This window comes from Sylvia atricapilla, chromosome Z (genome assembly GCF_009819655.1).
Source record: "Sylvia atricapilla isolate bSylAtr1 chromosome Z, bSylAtr1.pri, whole genome shotgun sequence".
Classification (NCBI taxonomy): domain Eukaryota; kingdom Metazoa; phylum Chordata; class Aves; order Passeriformes; family Sylviidae; genus Sylvia; species Sylvia atricapilla.
The window spans coordinates 59,631,089-59,653,157 of record NC_089174.1 but is presented as its reverse complement, the minus strand read 5'-3'; the positions used below and the strand labels follow the sequence as shown (position 1 = coordinate 59,653,157).

General features: G+C 34.5%; 1 protein-coding gene across 1 annotated transcript in view; it reads right to left on the bottom strand.

Annotated features, from left to right (window-relative positions):
- Positions 1-22,069, bottom strand: part of PTPRD (protein tyrosine phosphatase receptor type D) — a 282,751-nt gene that overhangs the window by 5,232 nt on the left and 255,450 nt on the right. The window contains exons 29-34 of the mRNA XM_066339280.1: positions 13,143-13,428; positions 12,472-12,650; positions 11,088-11,214; positions 10,006-10,131; positions 5,404-5,558; positions 1,213-1,348 (exon numbers count right to left, since the gene is read on the bottom strand). Of these exons, the coding sequence (XP_066195377.1) occupies positions 1,213-1,348; positions 5,404-5,558; positions 10,006-10,131; positions 11,088-11,214; positions 12,472-12,650; positions 13,143-13,428 (1,009 nt within the window). The remainder of the gene's footprint in view (positions 1-1,212; positions 1,349-5,403; positions 5,559-10,005; positions 10,132-11,087; positions 11,215-12,471; positions 12,651-13,142; positions 13,429-22,069) is intronic.

Sequence of the window (22,069 nt, the reverse complement as noted above, 5' to 3'; positions counted from 1 at the left end):
AACACTTCGGCTTTAGGCCGTGGGGATGAAGGGTAGCATACAGAAAAAAGTCAAAGCAGGGGGAGGGAGCATATATTGCAAAACTGAACCCTGCATTTGTCAGGTAGGCTCAAAGAAGCAGTTTTCTGTATACTATATTATTTCTTGGAGCCAAAATGACAGAAAGCAGTCATTTTTCATTTTGCTTATCCAGAATTATTATGGTAATGGAAAAGAAATGGAATTAACTCTTCAGTATGGTCACAGTGATTTACTTGGCTAACTGACAAGATTAAAAATAAATATCTGTATTTTTCATATAAGTTTTTATGAAGTTGTCTTCTTAAAAGTAAAACTACCCAGCTTCCACTGAACAAGTTTAATATCCTTGTGGAAAATAGGAATGATTTTAAATTTCACAGACCTAATTTAGAGGCCGGTGTCAATCAATTTATACTAAATAAATGTGTGATCTAAAATGTTTCCCTTCTTTTGCCCTTCTTGTTGGTTCTCCTAACCTATAGGCTCTGACTTAGTCCACGTCTTCTGTTCAGAAATTAAGGCAAATATTAAGCACAACATTAAATGATATTGTTTAAGCATTCTTTATGACATGACAGAGTTACAAGCATACAGGCCCAGGTGACTGGTTTATACCCTTTCCTTAGCCTTTCTTTATTTCTCTATGCCACAGTTACTAGCATAGAAATTATTTCACTACTATTATAATACTATAGTTATCCTGAATGCTGAATTTACCATTATGATTTTCAGGCCAAAGAGCCACTTGCTTGGTGACACAAAGTTAAGAAAAACATGAAAATAATAAAGTGTCAGTCTGAAGACATAACCAAGACCTTGCTTTCAGGATCAGTGGATCCACCTGCAAAAACAATTTGCTTGCTTCTTTACTACCACACATTTCTGCCTTGGAACAGGGATCAAATAAAAATGTGTGATGCTTCACAAATGGATTTTCTCAACTACTATAATTTAGGATCCACTATTGAAATGATTTTTTTTCTTCCTCATCTTGCAGTAACTACTGCAATAACAGGAAATACTCCTTGCAATACCTTTATAACAGATTTTACTCTGTAGTCACAGGGCCAATATACGACTTTAGATATACCAGTAAGCATGCTTTATACAGTCTTTATATCTGCATTTTTTTGCTTGCATAAATACCACTTCTTTTCCACCACCACTGCCTAGGGATACTGTTTTGCTCACCTCTGTCTGTACCATGGCTGGCCGCTGTGTCCTTAACATTTTGACAGTCTGGAAGATGTCTACAACACCTTCATATCTCATTCTTTCTAACACAATGCTCAGGGTTATGAATACTCCAGTCCTTCCAACACCCGCACTATTGAAGAGAATGAAGATAAAATAAAAGGAAAAAACAAATGTTAATTGACAGTTAATGCTGAAAGAATTGGCTGACAAATTCTTTGTGGTTACAACACACCATATGTGTACAAATTTCTATATAGGGAAATGCTCACTAAGCAAAATTCCACAGCAAATTACCACTTAGCTTGAGTGCAGTTATTCTTTTGAATGCAAACTTTACATCCACTGAGGACATCCTGACTCTCCAGTCTTTCTTGCAAAGTGACCTGATTTGTTCATCCATATACATAGTAATCAGTGCATGGTGAAGGCAAATGGTAACATTTATTGCCAATAACATACACTGGAACTGACAAGAGAAAATGAAGGCAAAATGCATTTTACTGCTTGCTTGACTTTAGTTCATCATGTATATATCCTGTTTTGTATATCGTCACTGTGTTATTTTACCTTCTACTTTGAGTTAGAAGTATGGAAGTTGATTTAATATTGAACTTGTTCATACATACTCCAATTCAAATAATGGACAGAGAAAAATCTAATTTCAGGTATTATTCAAGTCTGGCAGTCTGAATCTTTGCTTTCTAGTGCTGATATGCATTTACCATGTTTGTCTACATTAGTCTTAAAAATTAGTCTTAGTTCTTTGAGTATATATGGTCTATTTGCTCTCTGTTCTGTCCTGGGTTTCTGCTAGTAGCTTTAACCCTCAAGATGTGATGGAAATTCTTGCCATCAATAGAGCCAATAGCTGTCAGCTTTTAAAATTAAACAACCACTTATCCATGAGGATTATCCTTTGCAAAAGAGAGAAGTAACTACACAGAAGAAAAGATTTTCTGAGTCTGAACTTCTATGAGTGGAAACTAAGCACCTTGTCTTCTCACTGTTGATGCTAATAATTTTACAAGTTTTCCCCAACCAGGTAACCTTGAAAAGCTAAATATTTATGAGACCTATTCACCAGACAGATGAATAGAACAGCATGAACAGGGTCATCCTGAAGAACTCTCAAATGTTTATATGAACTATGACAGAAATCCCGCAAATTCATGAAACCCATGAAGAAATTGAATGTTCAAACAGTATGATGGCATTTTAGTGTTTGGTCTAGGTCAGTACACTTCTAGGGCTATTAGACATATGCAGCTGGATTTAAAAATTTTGCATGGGCTGTGTGCCTTCAGATTGCTGAAGCCAAAGGACAACCCACACACCACTTGACAAAGTATCATGTTGTCAGTGATGATTTACCCATATGGGATAACACCAATTCTGGACATCTAAGGCAATTGTAGTGTAAGGTACCTGGCGAAGCAAATTAGATGGATAGTAATTCAAAAATATTCTGGAACCTGCATTGGAATGAGTTTGAAATTAACAGACCTGATGACAGTGTGATCTAAACTAAGTAACCCAGAAAATGACTACTAGAATGAAGGCAGATTACTATTTTACATTATCTTTATTCCCTGCTCTGCCATTTAAATATAAAAAATACACCAAAACAAAAAAACCCCAACCAACCAACACCAAAAACAAAACAAAAAACTCCACAATATCCCCCCCCAAAAACCTACATCTTTGAGGATTTCTGGTCTCATACATTAGACAAATCTCTGTTACTTAAAAAAAACCCCCAAACCTCAGAAATCTCCAGCAAAAAGAAGAAATTTTTTTTTGTCTTGCATACTTAAAAAATCAGAAAGTATCTGGAGACACTACTTAATGAGGAAAAGACACTAATATGAAAAGATCTCACTGCCTGCAAATCCTAACTGGTCATCAGGTATAATGTCTTGAGAAAAGCCAGTAGGAAATTGATCCTGGTCCCCTTAAAATGGCAAGCATACTTTAACGCTGAAATCACTACCATCCAAAAACGCTTATGATGTCTAGAGTAAAGTTAAAGAAATCCTTCATGATGCATTATGATTCACAATGATTTATAATTTAGACTAGAAACTAAAGTAAATATGCTTTAATGAACTATGTGGATGTATTGATATTTTGTAAGAGAGAAGATTTTTTTACTACAAATTCATCTTGAATGCATTCTGGGAATGGCCCCCACTCTTGAGCTAAAAGCTGGAATAAAAAGACTATAAATATCTAATATGGGTAGAAGAGAAAATTTTCCTCCAAGATGAACAGTCCTTTGCTCTCTTAAGTAGTTTTAAATATCTGCCTCATGAGGTTAGATATTTTTTAATTAAACACATTGACCTATTTGTAAAAATGCTAGGGAAAGAGAAAATGAGAAAATTTAGAATTGTGGGTTGTGGGAGTTTACTGTGTAACAGAGAAAGCAAGCTTGTGAAAATTGTGTAGAGTGTGAAGGAGACCCAAAGGAAGTGACACTAGGGGAGTTTTAATTCACTGTAGAGTTCATCATGGTACAAATTGGAAGCATTATTTCAGTAATTCCTCAGAGATTAGGCAAGTGCAGGTATCCAGGATTTTGTGCTTCCTGAAAGAAACAAACGTACTTATTTGCTAGGAACACTTCATATTCATGTAAGTTGACTACACTGGCAAAGATGATTAGCAATACCAATCCCTAAATTGTCATTACAAAACCGATAAAGACATTTTAAAACCAAGCCATTATTAGTTACACTGGATTTGACTTTGTTTCTAGCAAAGTCAATGGCAGAAATCCACAATTCTACCATGAAAGATTATATCCATTTGGGAGGGATAAATAATGTACTGTAAGCAGTATTCACTGTTGTCACAAGTGGACAAGTCTGCACGGTACAAAGAACCTAGAAGAATAATATCACTTTGCTCTCTTATCTGCATAAAGGCATAAATACTTCTCATTATGCCTGTCCTCTCAAAACTCATTAATGTTGAAGAGTAAGGCTTATTCTTATCTGGGTTGTCCTTTATATCCCTTGTGTAATGAATCCCAACCCGTGCTCTGCAATGCTATTCTCCTCAGCAGGCCATAAAAACTTTTATGCACACAAGAAAAGCAGGTTTCAAGTATTCCAATACATTTATTTTGTCTGTCTTTCAGATTAGATCATAAAAAATTCAACTTATTCAACAAATTCAACTCCTGACTTTGGAAAAATGATAATTTCTCTCCCTCTGTTTACTAGGCTCTAGTAAATTCATTCATTTTTCTTCATGATGGTATTGGGGCACTACTTGGCTTGCAGTAAGGATTTGCAACTTGTGTGAGTATTTTGCATCTCTGTTATATAAATAGTAATATTTAATCTACAAAAATAATTTAATATTACAAAAATGAGTATCTAAAATCCAAATGGAATTTAGAGAAAACAATTTATTAAATAAGAGATAAAAGATAAAGGTATCATTTTTGGCCATCTGCTGTAGACTCTAGAATACCGTAGAGAAAATAAATAAATAAATAAGAATATTAAAAAGCCCATGCTGGATTATTCATAACCACTGTGCAAGCTGTTTTCATCTGCATATCAACTGCAAAGGAATTGAGGGAAGTCATCACATCAAAAATGAGCACTAAGTTCTGAAGTTAGAACTCATCAACTCAAACCTCAATTATTTCTTTGACAGGCAAAATTTCTAAACACCATTTTCTACTCCATTCCAATCCTTCCTTGAGATAGCTACCTTTATTTTTGCCTCATCTTGATTGCTACTAATGTGCCACTGATGTGTAACTAGCTTGTTTGCAGCTAATAATTCCCACCAAAATAAAAGCCTCACTTTCAGTTTCTAGTAGAAAAAATATTAGATGTAGCAGCCTGTGATAAGGCTCTTCCTGTGCCTTCTGCGTGAGTACTGACCAGACTGCTTTTACACTGCATTAGAGGCATTTAAAAATAAAAAAATCATGTGTTTCCACATATTTCTGAAGAAATATTTCTGTATAAATGGAATATCAAAGAACAGTTCCCATTTCATTAAAGCAGTTCATTGTCTTCCTTTTTAGATCCTCTATTTGATTACATTTGATGATAGTTCAGCTCTGAAATGTTGTTTAAATATATATGTTCACCACAATCAGTAATCAGCTTTGGAAAAAACCCAAATCTGCATATAACTTGTTTTTAAGCTTTGTTTACTTACCTGCAGTGAACAGAAATTGGTCCATCCTGACCAAATTGCTCTTTTGTTTTATGCACTTGGCCTATGAAGTCAATAAATCCTTCTCCAGACTTTGGCACTCCTTGTTCTGGCCAGTCAGTGAACTGGAACTGCCTCACTGTTCGTGACTGACCATCCTTTAACAGAAGACACAAATAATGCATCACAAAAGCATGTTGCTGTGGCTTAAAGTTGGTCAGCCAATGATCATAAAGACAATCACAAAGTATGGATGTTGAGAGGAGCTGGGGATTGGCTAAGATCACATTTATGGAACCTCTTTCAACTGCAGTGCTACTGTCTGAAGATTTTGTATTGACCCAAAAGCATTATTGTTAATTTCATTAACAATATTGCATGGATTCTCTTCCATACTGCATAGGAGAATTGTCTGGCATTCTGATGGTGTAAAGAGTGTGCCTTAAGGCATAACAACACCCCCCAACCCCCAGGGTATGTGACTCTTTTGGTATGTTATGTTTTGAATCATGTGGACTACAAATGCCTTTATATACAGATCAGGTAGAATAAGGTCATCTAATCTGACTTTCTGTTTCTGAGATATGCTCAGCTACTTCACAGCAGGAATATCCTTACTGATAAGACTTGTTTAGTCATTGCCCTCCTTGCAAATCTTATCTTTAATAGTTAGCTGTTTTCTATGAGGTGAACATTTGTCCTGGAAGAAGATGGTTAAACAAGCCAGTTGTTCAACAAATTTCCCTTGAAAAAAGGGTTCATTTAATTCATTAACAGCTTGGAGTTATTTAAAATTGAGAGGAAGAGCTTCCTTTCTCAAAATGAGCTATCTGAAGCTCTACAATCCCCATGGTTAGGAATACTAAAAGCATTTCTCTGAAGTGCAGAACACAGCATCATAGTTATTTTATAATGAAGCCACTGAAATTACTAAATGCCAACTTATGCTGTATGCCTATTTAATGGGAAAAAAAAAGTCAAGACATAGAAAAAAAGTGCAATACAAATGGATAAAGCAAATTTTTTCTGCATTTTCAGACATTGATGGCTTTGATACTCAATCTGCACAGCTGAAATGTTCAAAATCATGGCAATATGTGCTACTGATGTTAAACTGTGTCTCTAGAATCATGTTGCCTAAGCACCCACCCTGTCATGTCATCAATATGGTCTTCTATTAAGTGAAACTCATGAAAAATTGAAATTTCTTTTAAGTAAAAGTAATGAAAAATTGAAATTATCACTGGAGGTTCCCCTCAAAAAGCAGCAAGTTATGCCGGAGGCAAGAACAATCTTTCTCTCTTTTTCCCTGGACTACAAGCTTTCAGTTGTTACAGACCTTTGAAATAATATAAAAGTTATTTTAAATATAATCAAAGGAAACCCCAATACTTTGTGTTTTTATTTTCTCTGATTCTGTGGGATTTTCCCCCCTGTGTCTCAGATGAGTGAGGAAAATAGAAAAAAAAATGTTGTGTGTACCAGCAACTACCTCATGAGAGGACACCCATATTGTCCACTTCCACTAGACCACTGTAACAATTTAGTAGTCTGTATCTCTGAAACACTTTTCTCTACTTAAACAAATATGTTATGTTTAAAAATGTCAACCCAATTTGATTTCTTGTGGGCATCAAAACAAAGAACTAAATGTTTACTTCCAAAACGGTATTTTGTTAACATAAACATCTCTGATAATGGTCTCTGTAATTCCATTTTCCTCCAAAAAAACAAATAATGAAATTGCATCCTCCAGATAGCCTTAGACACATGATACAAATTTATCAAGAAGACACAAGTACAGGTTGATGCCCTTCAAAATAACCTTCCATTCTTCTAAAGTAAGGAAAGAAAAGCTGAAATCTGACTTACTAGCAACATGTTGTTATAGAGATAGAAACTCTTCAGCAATTTCTGACCGTGGTATGACTTAGACTAAATAACAGTAACTTTTTCCAGGTAGAAAAAGTAAGAAATACAGTACTTTACTCAAGTCCAGTCTGTCACTGGAAATTTGACACGTTTCTCTGTCATAAATAGATCTAACGGGATCTTCTTTTTCAGTGTGTATATATCAACTGTAATAGTATATTTCATTATTTCAGTAACTCAATATTCCAACACAAGTCTGTAAAATGACAATAATCTCTATTTTTTAATGTTATTTAATGAGCAGAGAAGTAACATTACCTAGTCTGTGTTAGACTATAATACTAAAGCATATTGGGAACTGATCTGCAATTTCTTACAGTTCCCTCTGTAAGAGTGTTGATTTCTTTTAATGAGATTGTTGCCAACAGCAGTCCAAATACAAATGCCAAATTTTATTAAAATCTTTACTTTCATATACTGTGACAGTTTGTACAGTTAGTTATCAAAATAAGTACTTTCAGATTCCTATGAGACACAGAGGGCTTTTAATGCATCATCCTGTTTAGTTACTGACCGTTTGGATTTATTCTTCCTCCTCACAGGAGATATTCAATTGTCTTTTGATTAGGCTTTAGAATTTATAATACTCTCTTATAGCCATCACTAACAGCATAGCCTTAAATAAAACTGGCCTAACATATTGACCTCTTGAGTTTCCAGAGAAAGTGAGTACGAAGTAGCCAGAAGCAATAACTTGAGACATTACAGAGGTCAATTTCACCATAGGACAACTCACAGTTCAGCTTCAGAAATAACAGAGAGTTCCACACCAGACACTTGCTGCTGGCACCTACACAGGTGCAGCACCTCATTTTTTGTCTCTGTGGAATAACTGGTAATCTTGGCACTGCCAGAGTATGGATGCTATTGTAACAGTACAGATGGATTTGGAGATGAGAAGGAGAGAGGATGTTTGCAATCTCTCCAGTATTTACTCTTCTTTGAGTGTAACAATTTAGTCAAATTATCTCAATTACTGTGTGACAGCCACAAAAGCCTAACTAGAGGAAAACTATAATATACATTTTGGTAAGTATTTTCCACTTCTTCCAGTAAATTTGGAAGGAGTAATAGTTTTCCAGAATAACTACAAAATTTAGGATGGTCCTGTAATCTCATCAAGGAGTTTAACAAAATTTGGACCATCAAGATAAAAAGGAGTTTAAGATTTGGGAAGCAACACATATGATAGTAAAATGACAGACCAGGACTTTCAATGTGCTTAAAGCTTTCTAAAAGAGCATTAATATTAATATCATTATTAATATACTGTAAAATAAAATAAGTTCTGGCAAATTTAATTATGTAATTATTCAATCCTTTTTTACTGGTTTGATAGCTGTAGGTAAGCAGACTTAAATATCCTACTTCAAAACCAAGTCTTGAAAGAACTTTTAAAAAATATATTTGGAGACACTTTTATTACAGCTATAACTTTTCTGTTATAACTAATTTTGTGGTCAAAGCTTTGTGAACTATGTCATAATAACTCTTCCAACTTGAGACAGATTTTAATAGGAAATAAATTAAAACTATCATGTTGGTTTTGACTGGATTTGACTGTCTCTGCTTACAAGTGTGTTTAAAGACTGATACTAGGAGCCTGTTCTCCACTTTTCTTAAGCACATATACGTTTGAGAAGCTATGAGTCATATGATCTTTACTACATTTCAAATAAAATGAAAATCAGATCCAATGTATCTACAGTTTTTTTACAAAAAATCTACACCTAAATCTCATCTGCCAAACAAAAGGTTCACATGCTGACTTGATACAATACTAACAATACTATCCAATTTTACTTGAAGTTCACATTAAAAGCAGTAATCTAGCTAACCATGAGGAAGTCTAATATTTCAGACACTGACAGGCAACTCTGATTTTCCATTCATGTTATTCCTGGACAGTACATCCTTCTATTTTGTTTGAACAAGTATTATTCCACAGTGTATAGAGAAACAGAGGCTGACAGTATGTTTTCCTGCCATGAAGACTGAAGTGCTAGAAATCAAGTCTGAGAAATGCCAAATATATATTAAAAGTTTATGTATGTTTTATCTTATATGAGTACTCAGTTTTGGACTCAGGAATTGAGATAAGAAATGAAGTATGAAAATGAGAATGCTAAGGTCACAGCTGCATGTATCTACTCTGCAGATATGCTATAAAGCTGAAAATGTGCTATATGAAAAATCAAATTATAATGTGCAAAGCTTGTCCAGCTTTTCATATGAATGTCATTTGCTCTGCAGTCTTAAAATCTCAGTGTATTAACCTTCATACTCACTCAGCCTCAAGGGTGGTGCAAAACAACAAAACAACCCTCTGTGGTAAAAATTGTACCAAATAATGATCAAGGTGAAAATGAGGAAAAAGAGAAAATACGGTTCTCAAATAATCCAATGTATTTTGGCACAAATAGTTCAGAACTATAAAACTGTGCTGCTCAAATGCTAAATCTGAATGAAGTCAATAATCCCTACAGAAAGGTCCCATTTATTTAAAAATAACTTCATTTGCTTTTTTATTATTGCTTGTAGAAAGTATATCTTTTTTATTTAGGGATTTCTTAATAATAATAAAAAATTTAAAAATCCTGGACATAGAAAAATAAAGAAATAGACATTTTCTTTTAAACTTATGGGAACAAGTGTAATGTCATGTTGACTTACCCTTGCATCTGTAACCTTGAATTCCCTCAGAATATACTGTGGCATGTTGTACTCTGCCATTGGATCTACCACAAAATACTGATATCTGGCTGAGCGCTCTGCAGGCCAATACTGGTGGCATTTTTCCTATGAAATAACAAAGTAAAATACATTTTCCATTACTTGGGAGCACTACCATAAACTGGTATAAACCATTTTTTTACCCAGCTAAGTATAATATTCATGTAAAGTGCCAATAGTGATAGGAGCATGAGCTGCTTGTGTTGGTGTAGAGTAAAAAATTATTTTTAGTACTTCATTGCAAAGGGTTTCTCATTGGTCGCTACATATCTGAACTTGCTTATACTCCTGCTCAGTTTTATTGTCTATCAGTAACAAGAGCTATCCTTAATCTAGTTTTCAATGGTGAATTTTTATTTCAATTTAAATCTTGATACCATCTTTAGTTTTCTTCCTTTTTTCTTGTTAGAGCAAGTCCCCACAGCCTTACTCTATCTCTGCATCCACTAGCCATGTCCTGAATAATCTCTATTCTCTCAGAAACAACTCAGATTTCACTTATCAGATGCCAGCTTTCTCTTGACATAATCCTGTCCAGCGAGGAGACTGCTTCATTCTTTCCAATATACAGAATACAAATGAAATTAGTTTAGAACTGTAAACTGGGGACTGAAACTTTAATTTACAGCACAGAACACACAGAAGACATTCAGATCTAAAAAATACCACACTTTCTTTTAGCATTTTTACAAGGAGATGCTGCAAAAGTGAAGTTTCCAAATAAGAGATGTTTCTTTTTCAGTAGACAGCAATGGTCTCTCTGCACACCTTGGAACATTAGCATACAAACCCACTTGCTGAATCTCAGTGTGTCCCACAAAAACATGACATGTCTACTTTGTCTATTGAAACACATCAACAGATTGGAAAAACTCATACCTAGTGACCAGGAAGGCCACTCCTGTTTCAAAAGGAGAAGGAAGCAAAATTCTCATTTTAGATATTCTTAGCAATTAAATATTTTAATGAAAAGAGCTGCTGTAACCAACATTTTAGTAAAGGAGTATTACAGCAGTACTTACTCTGCCCATTTCTCGTAGCTTAGTGAGCATGACCACAATTGTAGAATTATGCTCCCAGAGCATTCTCCAGAAGTCTTCAGTTGTTTCTGCTAAAGGACCCTGTGTAGCTATGTAAGCTTTCTGATGCCTATGTAAAAAAAAAGTTTATTATTATTATTATTATTTTAATCAAAAGAGTGGATTTATACTCATGTTCTCTGCTTATATGAAAACATTATCTGGAGGAAAAATGTATATACTATTAATAATAAGCACATTAAACCGTATTATGATTGTTTAATCAAACTATGGCTTTTTATATTTAGAACTTTGAGAGGAAAATTACTCTGTTAATATTATGATGTATGACTTTATCATTATTATTTAAATTTTAATGCAACTCTAATTGCTCAATTTTGTGTGCTGTAAAAAGCACTTAAGAAACACTTAGTTGTGCTGGTTCATTTTATAGAAATAACTGTCTAACAATCTATTAAGTTTAGGAATTACAGCATCAAGCAGTTTCTTTATTAACTTCATTTCAACAGTCTGATGCCTCCAGCAGAAGTAAGGCAGAAAGAAAATTTGGGAATGGAGTATGAATTTCCAGGCCCTAATATTCCACTAGTGGAAGCTACCATCCAAGTATTAAAAGGCTGATCAACAGCTTTATAAGATGATGACCACTTTGTGTTGCTCTTGCTTCTTTCAAGCAACAGAAAGACCTTTATGGGTGACAATGGAGATGAAGTTTATTTTCAGTTATGAACTGAGGCTCAGAAAATCATCTCTGTGGATTTCGATACTCAGACACACCTAAACTATGGCAAACATAGGCAAAAGATGCCATTTCCCTTTCATGCCTTTTTCAACCAGCTGCTTTAAGTCAGTCGAGGGCACGTTTTCCATGTTTTCACAAAGATGCCAGTGTGCTGTGCCAGTGTTTGCACACAAAAGGCTTTTGGTAGTAAGGTCAAGCCTTAGTTGGTGTTCCAAGACCCTAGGTTATCATCTTGACACACAGAGTATATCTCCTGTATCTTACTTCTATCCATTGTTTTAAGCAGAATAAATGTGAAGAAATAGGGGCCCTAATCATAAGCATGCTTAAAATCTCATTAACTTCCAGCATGTAAAGGATATTGAGAGCTCTCATTGGCTTAAACAATGATAAAAATATAATGTTTAAGATTCTATGTAATTTACAGCATTTATCTATATTACATGGGGTAAAAAAATATAAACCCTTTATTAAAATTAAAAAAAAAATCCAATCGAACATGCCCTGAACAGGTAAAAAAATTTACTAGATTTCAGTACTAAGTTTTGCTATTTTCAACATAATTACATAAACAATTTTGAAAACTTTTAAACAGTATAGATAAGAACACATCACTATTTGTACCTGTATCCATCAATGAAACTGGCATTAATATAATCAGAGCCTTCTACTCCTCGGATAGGCTGCAAGCATACCCTGGTGGATTCATATGGCATAATATTGACAAGGCGATTTTTGAATTTATTACATGGAAGATTGGCACTGATAAATCTTGAAGTGTGAGCCTTAGAGCTAGCAAGACGCTGTTGAAAACAAATTAAAAGACATAAGGCCAAGTATAACAAAGACAAGTGTCACTATCAGGTTTTATAATCTCTGTTCAGTAGCCATTAATGAGTAATTTGAACTTCAGATGCTTACTTTTCATATTCTGTAGCATTACCCAAATATTTGGAAAGCTTCTTTAATACCTTATACCACTACAATGTCTGCTCCATTAGTGTATTTGGACAAATTCCAATTTTAAACCACTTCACAAACGCGTATTTCAAGATACAATAACAATGAAGGAACAGCACGGTTAAATCACCCTCAACTGGATGGTTCTTGTCCAGACACCCATTGTACTGGGAGAACTGAATTGTACTTTTTAGAAAGAACCATCTTCCTAATTTAAAATTTTAGTCTAATGGTGTCTTTTATCTTTTGATTACTGGAAACAACTGGTGGAGATCAGAGCAGCTTTAATATTAGACCATTTGGTTTTGGTTACCCACAACAAAAAATCCCAGTACCTTAAATTCCAGTTCCATTCCTGTGACATTCTCGCCTGTTTCTATCTGTGTCAGCTTCTGGATATATGCATACAGGTTTCTGGCTGGCACTTCGGTATTTCCACATGTCACTGCTTCCAGCAGCGCATCATGGATAAAGATGTATTGGTCCTCAGTTTGAACCATGTAATTCCTCTGTGCTCTCATTAGAGTTACGTGGCCATAAATATCTACAGTCTTTTCGTGCTTTATTCTCTCTAACATGGCATCTATCACAATGAAACAGCCAGTCCTGCCGACTCCAGCACTAAAAGAAATGAACATGGGAGAGAAAACATGGACTGTTTCATTCACTGTGGTTACTTTTATGTCATTCAAGTTTTAAGTTCTGTAATGCTGATTTAAACAGCACATGTTTCTGAATATGAACATCAGCTTTTATGAAAGAGGTTGGTGCCTTGAAATAAGTGAATTCCTTAAACATCCATTACAAGCAATTGAAAACACAGAATGCTTTCATATGAGATCTTCGGATCTTACAGTTTCAGGTTTGACTACAAGAGAAATAAAACACCTTGCAACATGTTCTCAAAATGTATGTTCTTAAAAATGGAAATTACTGGAGATGATGAATCCTCTAAGAAATAAAGCTTCATTTCTAGCATGATTTCTAAGTCATTAAACATGCTGTTGTTGCTATTCTCATTACGGAGAGAACACAGGCCAACAGTAATCTCACAGAAAATTACTCTTACGTATTTCTATCATGCTTTGCTTTGATAGAGTTTGCTTTAGTAAACTTTCCACCTATCTCCCAAACTCTGCTGATGGGGCTTCTATTAACACAGTTTTTTTCTGTCCTTTGCTCTTTCACTTGCTGGGACATACCGTTAGTCTTTGCAATGTAGACCAATGACTAGACAGCTGTGTTAGCTGTAGGCTGGGGGAAATCCAACTGTTTGGATGCCAACTGTACAGAATCAACTCAGAGCACCTTTTTGCAGCCATGTGTATGATTGAACTTCACAAAGTTTTGTTTCAATTACTTGCCCACATGTAAGTAAAGGTAAAGTGTAAAATGTAATTTCTGATCAGGATCACACCATGACCATTATACTAGTGAATGATAGTTTCAGGCTTTCTAAATACCTAACTTTTTTCAGTTAGCGACTGAAAATGAAGTACATAGTATAGTAGGCAACAGTTTATAAGCCCTCAAGACTTTGAGATTAGCTAAATTAAGAACCCCACAAACTGCAATTTTTTGAGTATAAATAGAAATAAAAATAATTATGATCCAGCTTCTAGAGTACAACTACATAAAAGCCAAAACTCTTACAGCTTCTATATTTTCTAGAGATATTAAATATTGTAAGTCCATCCTGAAATCGACAAGCAAGGTCAAACATTTATTTCTTGCATGACACCTTAAGAATCTTTGCCCATTACCAGCAAACTGAATTTCCTGATAAAGAAATCAGAAGGCAGCACAGAACAGAAAACTATTTTATCTTACATGAGGTAAGTCTTCTTTCTAAGACGGCAAATTTACATATTGTTAATCACATATTATTGCCTTGGGCTACTCCTTCAAGGAGCAGATCCCTTTCAAACAGCTGAGGACTTCTGATAACAGACCAAATGCATCAATCTCAACTTTCTTAGATGCCACCCTGACAAGAATCAGTATTCTGAGTAAGAAAATTTACCTATCAGTGATATTCATCAGTGGGAGTTGTAGAGAAGAAAAAATAAAGAGAAACAAAATGATGGCTATCCTAACTAAACAGTAGTTCATTTACCTTGTATAATAAAAACCTGTTGACATTAACATGGCTAAAAATAATGGAGAAAATCTCAAAAAGCTGTCTCACTATTATGATTTCCTTCGGGTTATTTTTTAGTTCTTGTAATGGAGATCAACATAAGTAGCATACATTTGTAGGTCAGATTGGTTTATATCAAGTTTTAAACCATTCCTTCAATGATGACTCTTCACATTCAGTTTTCATCAGTTTAGTAAGTGTGGGCCAAGTGAGAAATATAACCGTTTGGCAGTACAGATTTTCCCAGTAACCTAGAATATGGTTCTTTTTCCTGTAATGTATTAAACTGCTGTTCCAACATGACGTTTATAACTGGATATGCCATTTTTCAGATTGAACATCAAAAAGGTCACTGGTACCTGCAGACCACAACTGCAAAATCCCAAGACAGTAAAAGCTTGCATTTTTAGCTGCAGTGAGAAATTTTTAGTTCTTCTTTTCATGTAGTTTATTATCATTTATAAGACAGTAAAAGCTTGCATTTTTAGCTGCAGTGAGAAATTTTTTAGTTCTTCTTTTCATGTAGTTTATTATCATTTATATATTTATTTTGTCCATGAGCAAGCTCAAACAGTAATATTTATTGGCATACTCCAGCAGACAAGATATTTCCTAGTCTACCAGTTTATGCAGAAATTGTGGAGATAATGAAATAGATCCAAACACATTATTACACACTCATTTCATAGTAAGAATGAAAGGGTTGACACACTACATTTATGGTGGCATTTGGCTTCACTGGGCTCCTGACACACGTCTCTGGATCATTTTATACAACAAGATATTTTACTCTTTTAAGGTGTTCATTATATTCTAGTTCTGCCCATTATAATTGAGCTATATGTCTACCAAACTACTCTTTCGACTTTCCACATAAAAATGGAACCAGTGCTATGCAGATTTTAACTTAATTCTTCTTTGAAATGTGCCCTTCCTGCCCCCAATACCTCCTAACTCCAAACTACAATCGCTTATTACATAAAATAAACCATCCTATCCTAATTTTTTATCCCATTTCTCTTTCTCTTCTACTATCACACAGCCTTCTTAATACGGTATGATACACTACTGGGAAACCAAATAGCTTGAATCCTCACGAATAAGCCACTGAAACATAAAAAAAAAAAAAAAAAAATCCCTGTCTTTCATCTGCTAACCGTGATAATGCCACTATCAAGAATAATTTCACAAATTACTTCTACTTTTGTTATTAACTTTCTTGACCTTTTTGTTTGCCTCTTCTGGTGTTGCTGTCAAACTTAGAATTTTCATTTCAGTTAGTGAAAGAACTATTACATTTTCAATCTGAAAACCTAGATATCTATTAAATAGACATGCCTATTAGGAAACTGTTACTGCTTCAAATATTTTAATTTACAGTATTGTAACATTTGTTTTCAATTTCTAAAATCATGACTAATTCAGTTGCATGAGCTGAAACACGCTTAATGTCCTGTGATGCTATACAGCTAAAATAGCTACAATTCAAAAAAGGAAAATGAAGAGGCATAAGGGGGACATTCTGAATTCAAATCACTGTATGGATGTGTTAAAGGTTGGCTTTTGTGATTAATTTGTAGCTGTTTAAATGATGACCCTTTACTGATACTTCAGTGATTTGGCAAAGGAAGGCAGTGTAATTACCAGTATTCACGGATCATTTAATTGGAAGCAAAGACAGTAAAATATGGACCAAAAATCATGTAGGACATTTTTGATTCATATCAGGGGAAAATTTTATTGAATATTACTGTTTCAGATTGAATGAAGCTTGCATTTATAAACTGAAAGTACATGAAATTGCTTGTGATATGGGAAATATATAGAAAGGTCTGGATTTTATTGAGGAATTTCTAATGATTGATTAGCTTCCAGTCCCACAGAAATTCTGTAGTAGTTCTGACAAGAGCAATATTTAAATTTTCCCATTTTGTGATTAGGAAATTAGAACAGCAGAAAATCACCCCCCTGGCCAGGAAGCCGCAAAAAACCCCAAAACCTTATAAAACCACTGAACATCCTTTTGAAAAGAAACATCTGATCAAAATAACATAAAGACCTTGTGCAAAGACGTAAATTGAAATTTCATTTTAGAAGAGATACTGGATTTCTTCAAGAACTATATAGCAGCATCTATAGATTTAGATAGATGCATCCATCATTTAGATCTCTAAAGAGATCTTTGAGAATTTATCTGCAAGTGTACAGTGACTTTCTTTCCTTCTCACTGTGGTTATGGCTGGATACTAGACACCCAGGATGGTGTTCAGCCTTTTCTTAGGTACAGTGCTTTACCAAATGTAAGATTTCACTGACTGAATTTTCTTCAACCCTAGGCTATGTACGAAGGCAACCATATTTATCAGTGAAGTCACATAAAATGTCTGAAAAAAACATGGAATAAAAAAAATTGGAAAATGGGAGAATATTTCACTATAAGCAGATAAAATTCAGAATTAGAACTCTCTCTGGTTTTCGTAGATAGTAGACAAAAGCATGGGATAGTCACAACCCAAAAGCCAGCCTTATATCTTTCTTGCTTTATGGAGCTTTAATAAATTTTTCATTTCGTTCTATATATTCTCAGAATTCTAGCATTACCATAAATTCTTAAAATGTAATGCCCCAGATTTAAGCCCATATATTCTGTAATATGCACCTTCAAAAGTGTAACAATGTTTAGGAAGTAAAGTTTTGTTCTTCATCTAATCCCAAGTACAGCTCTGGAGAGAACACGGATAAGAAGCTGCCTTATGAGACTGTAACTTGAACACAAACTCTCAAATATTAAAACACAGAGAATCAAAACTCCCAAAACTTTTTTCTAACAAATTGCAAATAATTGTTTACTAAAATAATTTTAAAAGCTGAATTTTCCATGCAGGCTGAAAATGTAGCATTAGTAATGTTCAACAATCCAAAAAAATTAAGAGAACCTTTTAACAATGACATTCCATTAGAGCACTTCAAATCCTCTCACCAGTCATAAATTAATGTTACATACATGACATGAAATGAAAATTACCATTTGCTCTTTACCTGCTAAAGAAGAATTGGGATCATGAAATGAAATTATGAGAATTTCAAACAAACAGGAATTTCAAACAAATAGGAAGTAATTTTTAAGTAGTACATAATTAAATTGTGAAACACATTGTTACAGAATATCATGTATGACAAAAAGAGATTCAGAGAGAAAAGGACCAATTAAGGGTTATTAACCAAACTATTACAGACACAACTTCCGCTACAGAAATCTGTTTATTAGATTTTGCTGGAATTAGGATAAGGACTCTGAAAAATAACCTTCTAGACATGTCCTGGGAGAGAAACTGAAATGCATTGTCTAAATTTGGTGTGATCTTACACAGCTTTAAAAAGAATATGCATTCTATTTCCCAGCTGTAAATCAGATAATCTTAGAATTCTTATTAAGAATCAGCACTTCAGCCTCCAGGTAGATACAGTTAGGAACTATACCACTGAAAAGGCACACCATTAATTTTGATACTTGCTTCTTTCTTGAAAGGGACAATTTATTATAATTATTCTTGTGGGAGTTGGGAGACTGGGGATTGGGAGTGGGTTGGTTCTGATTGACAATGAAGTGGGCATCAATTTAAGGCCATTAGAGAGGAGATGCCAGGAAGGGGAACATGTGGCTAGATTATGGAGATTAGAACAGGATTATGGGAAAGGTTATGTTAACGTAGTTCATCCATATCATGTAGTGTTTGATGATTGGTTGGTAATGTTTTACATACATGGTGATGTATTTGTTCATTGGTTCACTGCCCGCTGGTTGCTTTGTAACAAAATCTATATATTGTTGTGTTCACCCCATAACATCACCCCATTACGAGGCCTTCAAAGATTTTCCCACACAGTGTATATCTTATTGTTTTGTTGGATGCCTTATTAAAATTGTTTTTCGGACAACTTTTGTTGTTCCTATCCCTATTCAACTGCCACCCTGGCTGGTCTTGGTCAAGTTGTATTGCTGGTGACATATTCTACCTGCTTCTTCCCTGAAATCATGAATTGTTGGAGAAAAGAAATCTTTTATTGTTCTGCCTATGAGATGAAGTAGCAGAAAATATGCAGAACTGAAAAGTTTATTGACCTTATTTTGTATCACTTACTTTTCTTATCATGGTTTCCCTTCAGAAATGATTGTTGATTCTATATAACAATACATGCCATAATCCTGCATTTCATAGAGGATTTTTACATATACACCTTACTTAATCACTATGTTATCTGATTTTTTCAATTACTGAGACATACAAAGAAAAGGCATTAAAATAAACTTCATTCCTCTGTACTATTTTATCTGTGTACAAGGATTTACTGTGATTTTTTATTTCGAAATTAATTCAGTTCTTAGATATTCTCCTTCTTATTTAGCTATTTTTCTAAACACAATCTTATATATGCAATGTACTGCTTTCTGCATTTATCATCAGAGTAACTACCCTAAATAAATCTTCTCTGTGATATTTGCTGAGTTTCAGTGTATACTTCACATTTTTTGTACTGTACAATGCCTTCTTGACATTATGCATTCCACTAAAGAAAGAATGATCTAAAATTGAGTCAAATAGAGTTTAGAAAAAGAAAGTATTTTAAGGTTAATTTTAAAAACACATCTTACTATGACTTGTTACCATCAATTAAAGATAGAGATACGCCTGAACAGCTGCAGTAAGTACAGAAAATGATATTTATGGGTAATTTAGCAGAGGAAGTACACTGTGATCCTATCATCAATAAATAAAAACTAATATTACAGCACAGAAAAGAAGTCAACGAACAGAAATTATGCTGCTTGCTGCTAACAACTATTTGTTGATTTCTTTGCAGTTCAACCTGCTTTACATTCCCAGGGTGGAATGTTTTGCGAAGTAACTTCATATTTTTGAATATTTCTTTCTGTGCTTTCATTACATTTTCATGGAGAAAAGCTATTAGCCTATCAGCGTGAGTAACAGAAAGTGAACAGATGCTATCTGAAAATGGATAAAAAATTGTGGGAAGAAATGTATTCTGTAGTACTGGATAACTGGAAGACCTTGAAAGTACTTTCTAGCCATTAGGACGATTCCAAGTTTCAGAGCCCTCTAGACCCTTCCCTGATTCTAACTGTTGGTATTCCTACTGTGGCCAACAATTGCTTCTTTTCTTAACAGCAGATGCCCTGGGGATTTTTTCTGTTTTAGACTGATGGAACAGTGATAAAGTCTGAGGTTGTCATCCAGACACAGGACTTCATCTAGGAAGTAGAAAGTAAAAGGAAGATGTTATCACCAGGACTCTTTAGTCTACACTGGCTTTTTTTGTTTTCCCCAGTACCAATCCCAGTTCAAAGCCCTAAATGAATGTCTAAAAATCTTTATTTTTTAAAAATTTTTTCTTACTCCCCTGCTCCCCCTTCCTCTACTCTGAAAACTTGAAAACAATCAGTAAATTAGTCCTGAACCTTGAAGCTAATACTACTTTAGTAGTAGACTTACTATTTCGGATCTCTGTCTCAGAATGTCTCTTTCTTTTCAGTGGAAAACCAATGTACCTAGAGAAAACATTCAGAGGATGGGAAAAACTTGATGTTGCCACTTCTAGATGTGGTTTAAACTGAATTGGTTGCAATATAGTATTAATGCAGTGAGATGCTACACAGTAGAAAACAGAGTTAAAAAACCCAAGGCTTCTCTGATGAGTTCATATGAAGGCTAGTCCTGCTTTTTTAGACCAAGCAGTAAAAAAAACACTCGTCTTAGTATCTGACAGTGCTCCACTGACCGTTGAAGATCTTGGTTACTGGTACTCATGACAATATTTCTTAACTTCTGAAATCTTTATACCAACATGAATCCTCTGTAACACAGAAAATCAGGTTGTGAAAGGTTAATACCACTAAGCATTTCACATTTCTTAATCACTACTTGTCATTTAGAGGTTAGACACTAATCTCCTCCTTTTTTAAGGATTTTGAACTTATGAACAAAAATTGTGGGCAAGTCATAATGGAAATAATGGGAGTTTTAGCGTAGAAGTTTCAAGTTAGCTGTAAAATAAGCTTGGATAGTATTATGACGTTAAAGACTGTTTTTAAAGTTCAGGTGACAAAAAAATAGACACCGTAATGCAGAATTTACCTGGAACAGCATAAAATCTGAAAATAAGTGATGAGACCCCGAATTAAGTCTATAAAAGTATGAAAAATGAGGAAAGATTAATATTTAGGGCAGAATACTGATTAGAAAGCCTCCATGAAAAGATAACAGAACTATTTTTAAAGCTGCATTTTACTTCTAGGGACATGGGGAGAGGATTTAAAGAGACTTTCATGCTGATTACTTTAGATAAAAATACAGCCTGTTCAAAGTTAGCCAAACACGCTGGGTAGCCAAGTTGATGCAATGTGTTCCAGCATACTCTGTGTCTATGGATATTCTGGAACTTAATGTAGGTACAGCTGGGAAATCTCAGAGATACCCCTTTCCAGAATTCAGCTATTGGGTTATAAAAAATATTTTCACATTTCCTGCAGATGGCTGGATTATTTTCTTCACTCATAATTTTAATTCAGAATTCATTACGGACAGCTGCTGGCTCTGATAGAACTTAATTGCTCTTTTACTAGACTCAGCTGCAAGCAGTCAGATTTCCTTTTCCTTTGTAGAGTATATTATATATAAACATGGGTGGGGAGAAAAAAACCAATTAACTAAATACATATGGATAAAATGACTCACTAAGAGTGCTGATCAAATAATGTATCAAACTACAGCTTAGGTCAAAGGAAATTACAGGCCTTGTAGGACATAATATATATATGGAAATAATTATCAGCACCAACACATTTGTAATTTGAGATAACACATGGAAAAGGCATTGCATTCGTTAAAAAATCTTACAGACAATTATTACCTTTTAATGAGGGGCAGGTTATTTTGCCCAGCAAAAAATCATCAGTCTTCAGCAGACCTGCTCAATTGAAACCATTTGTTCGCCAAATCAAAATCAGGCCTCAGTATGTCCACTGGGCAACTTAGAATAAAATATGGCAGAATCATGGAACTATTTTACTGCCTTGCCTCAAGGGAAGGGAAGGGAGGGGAA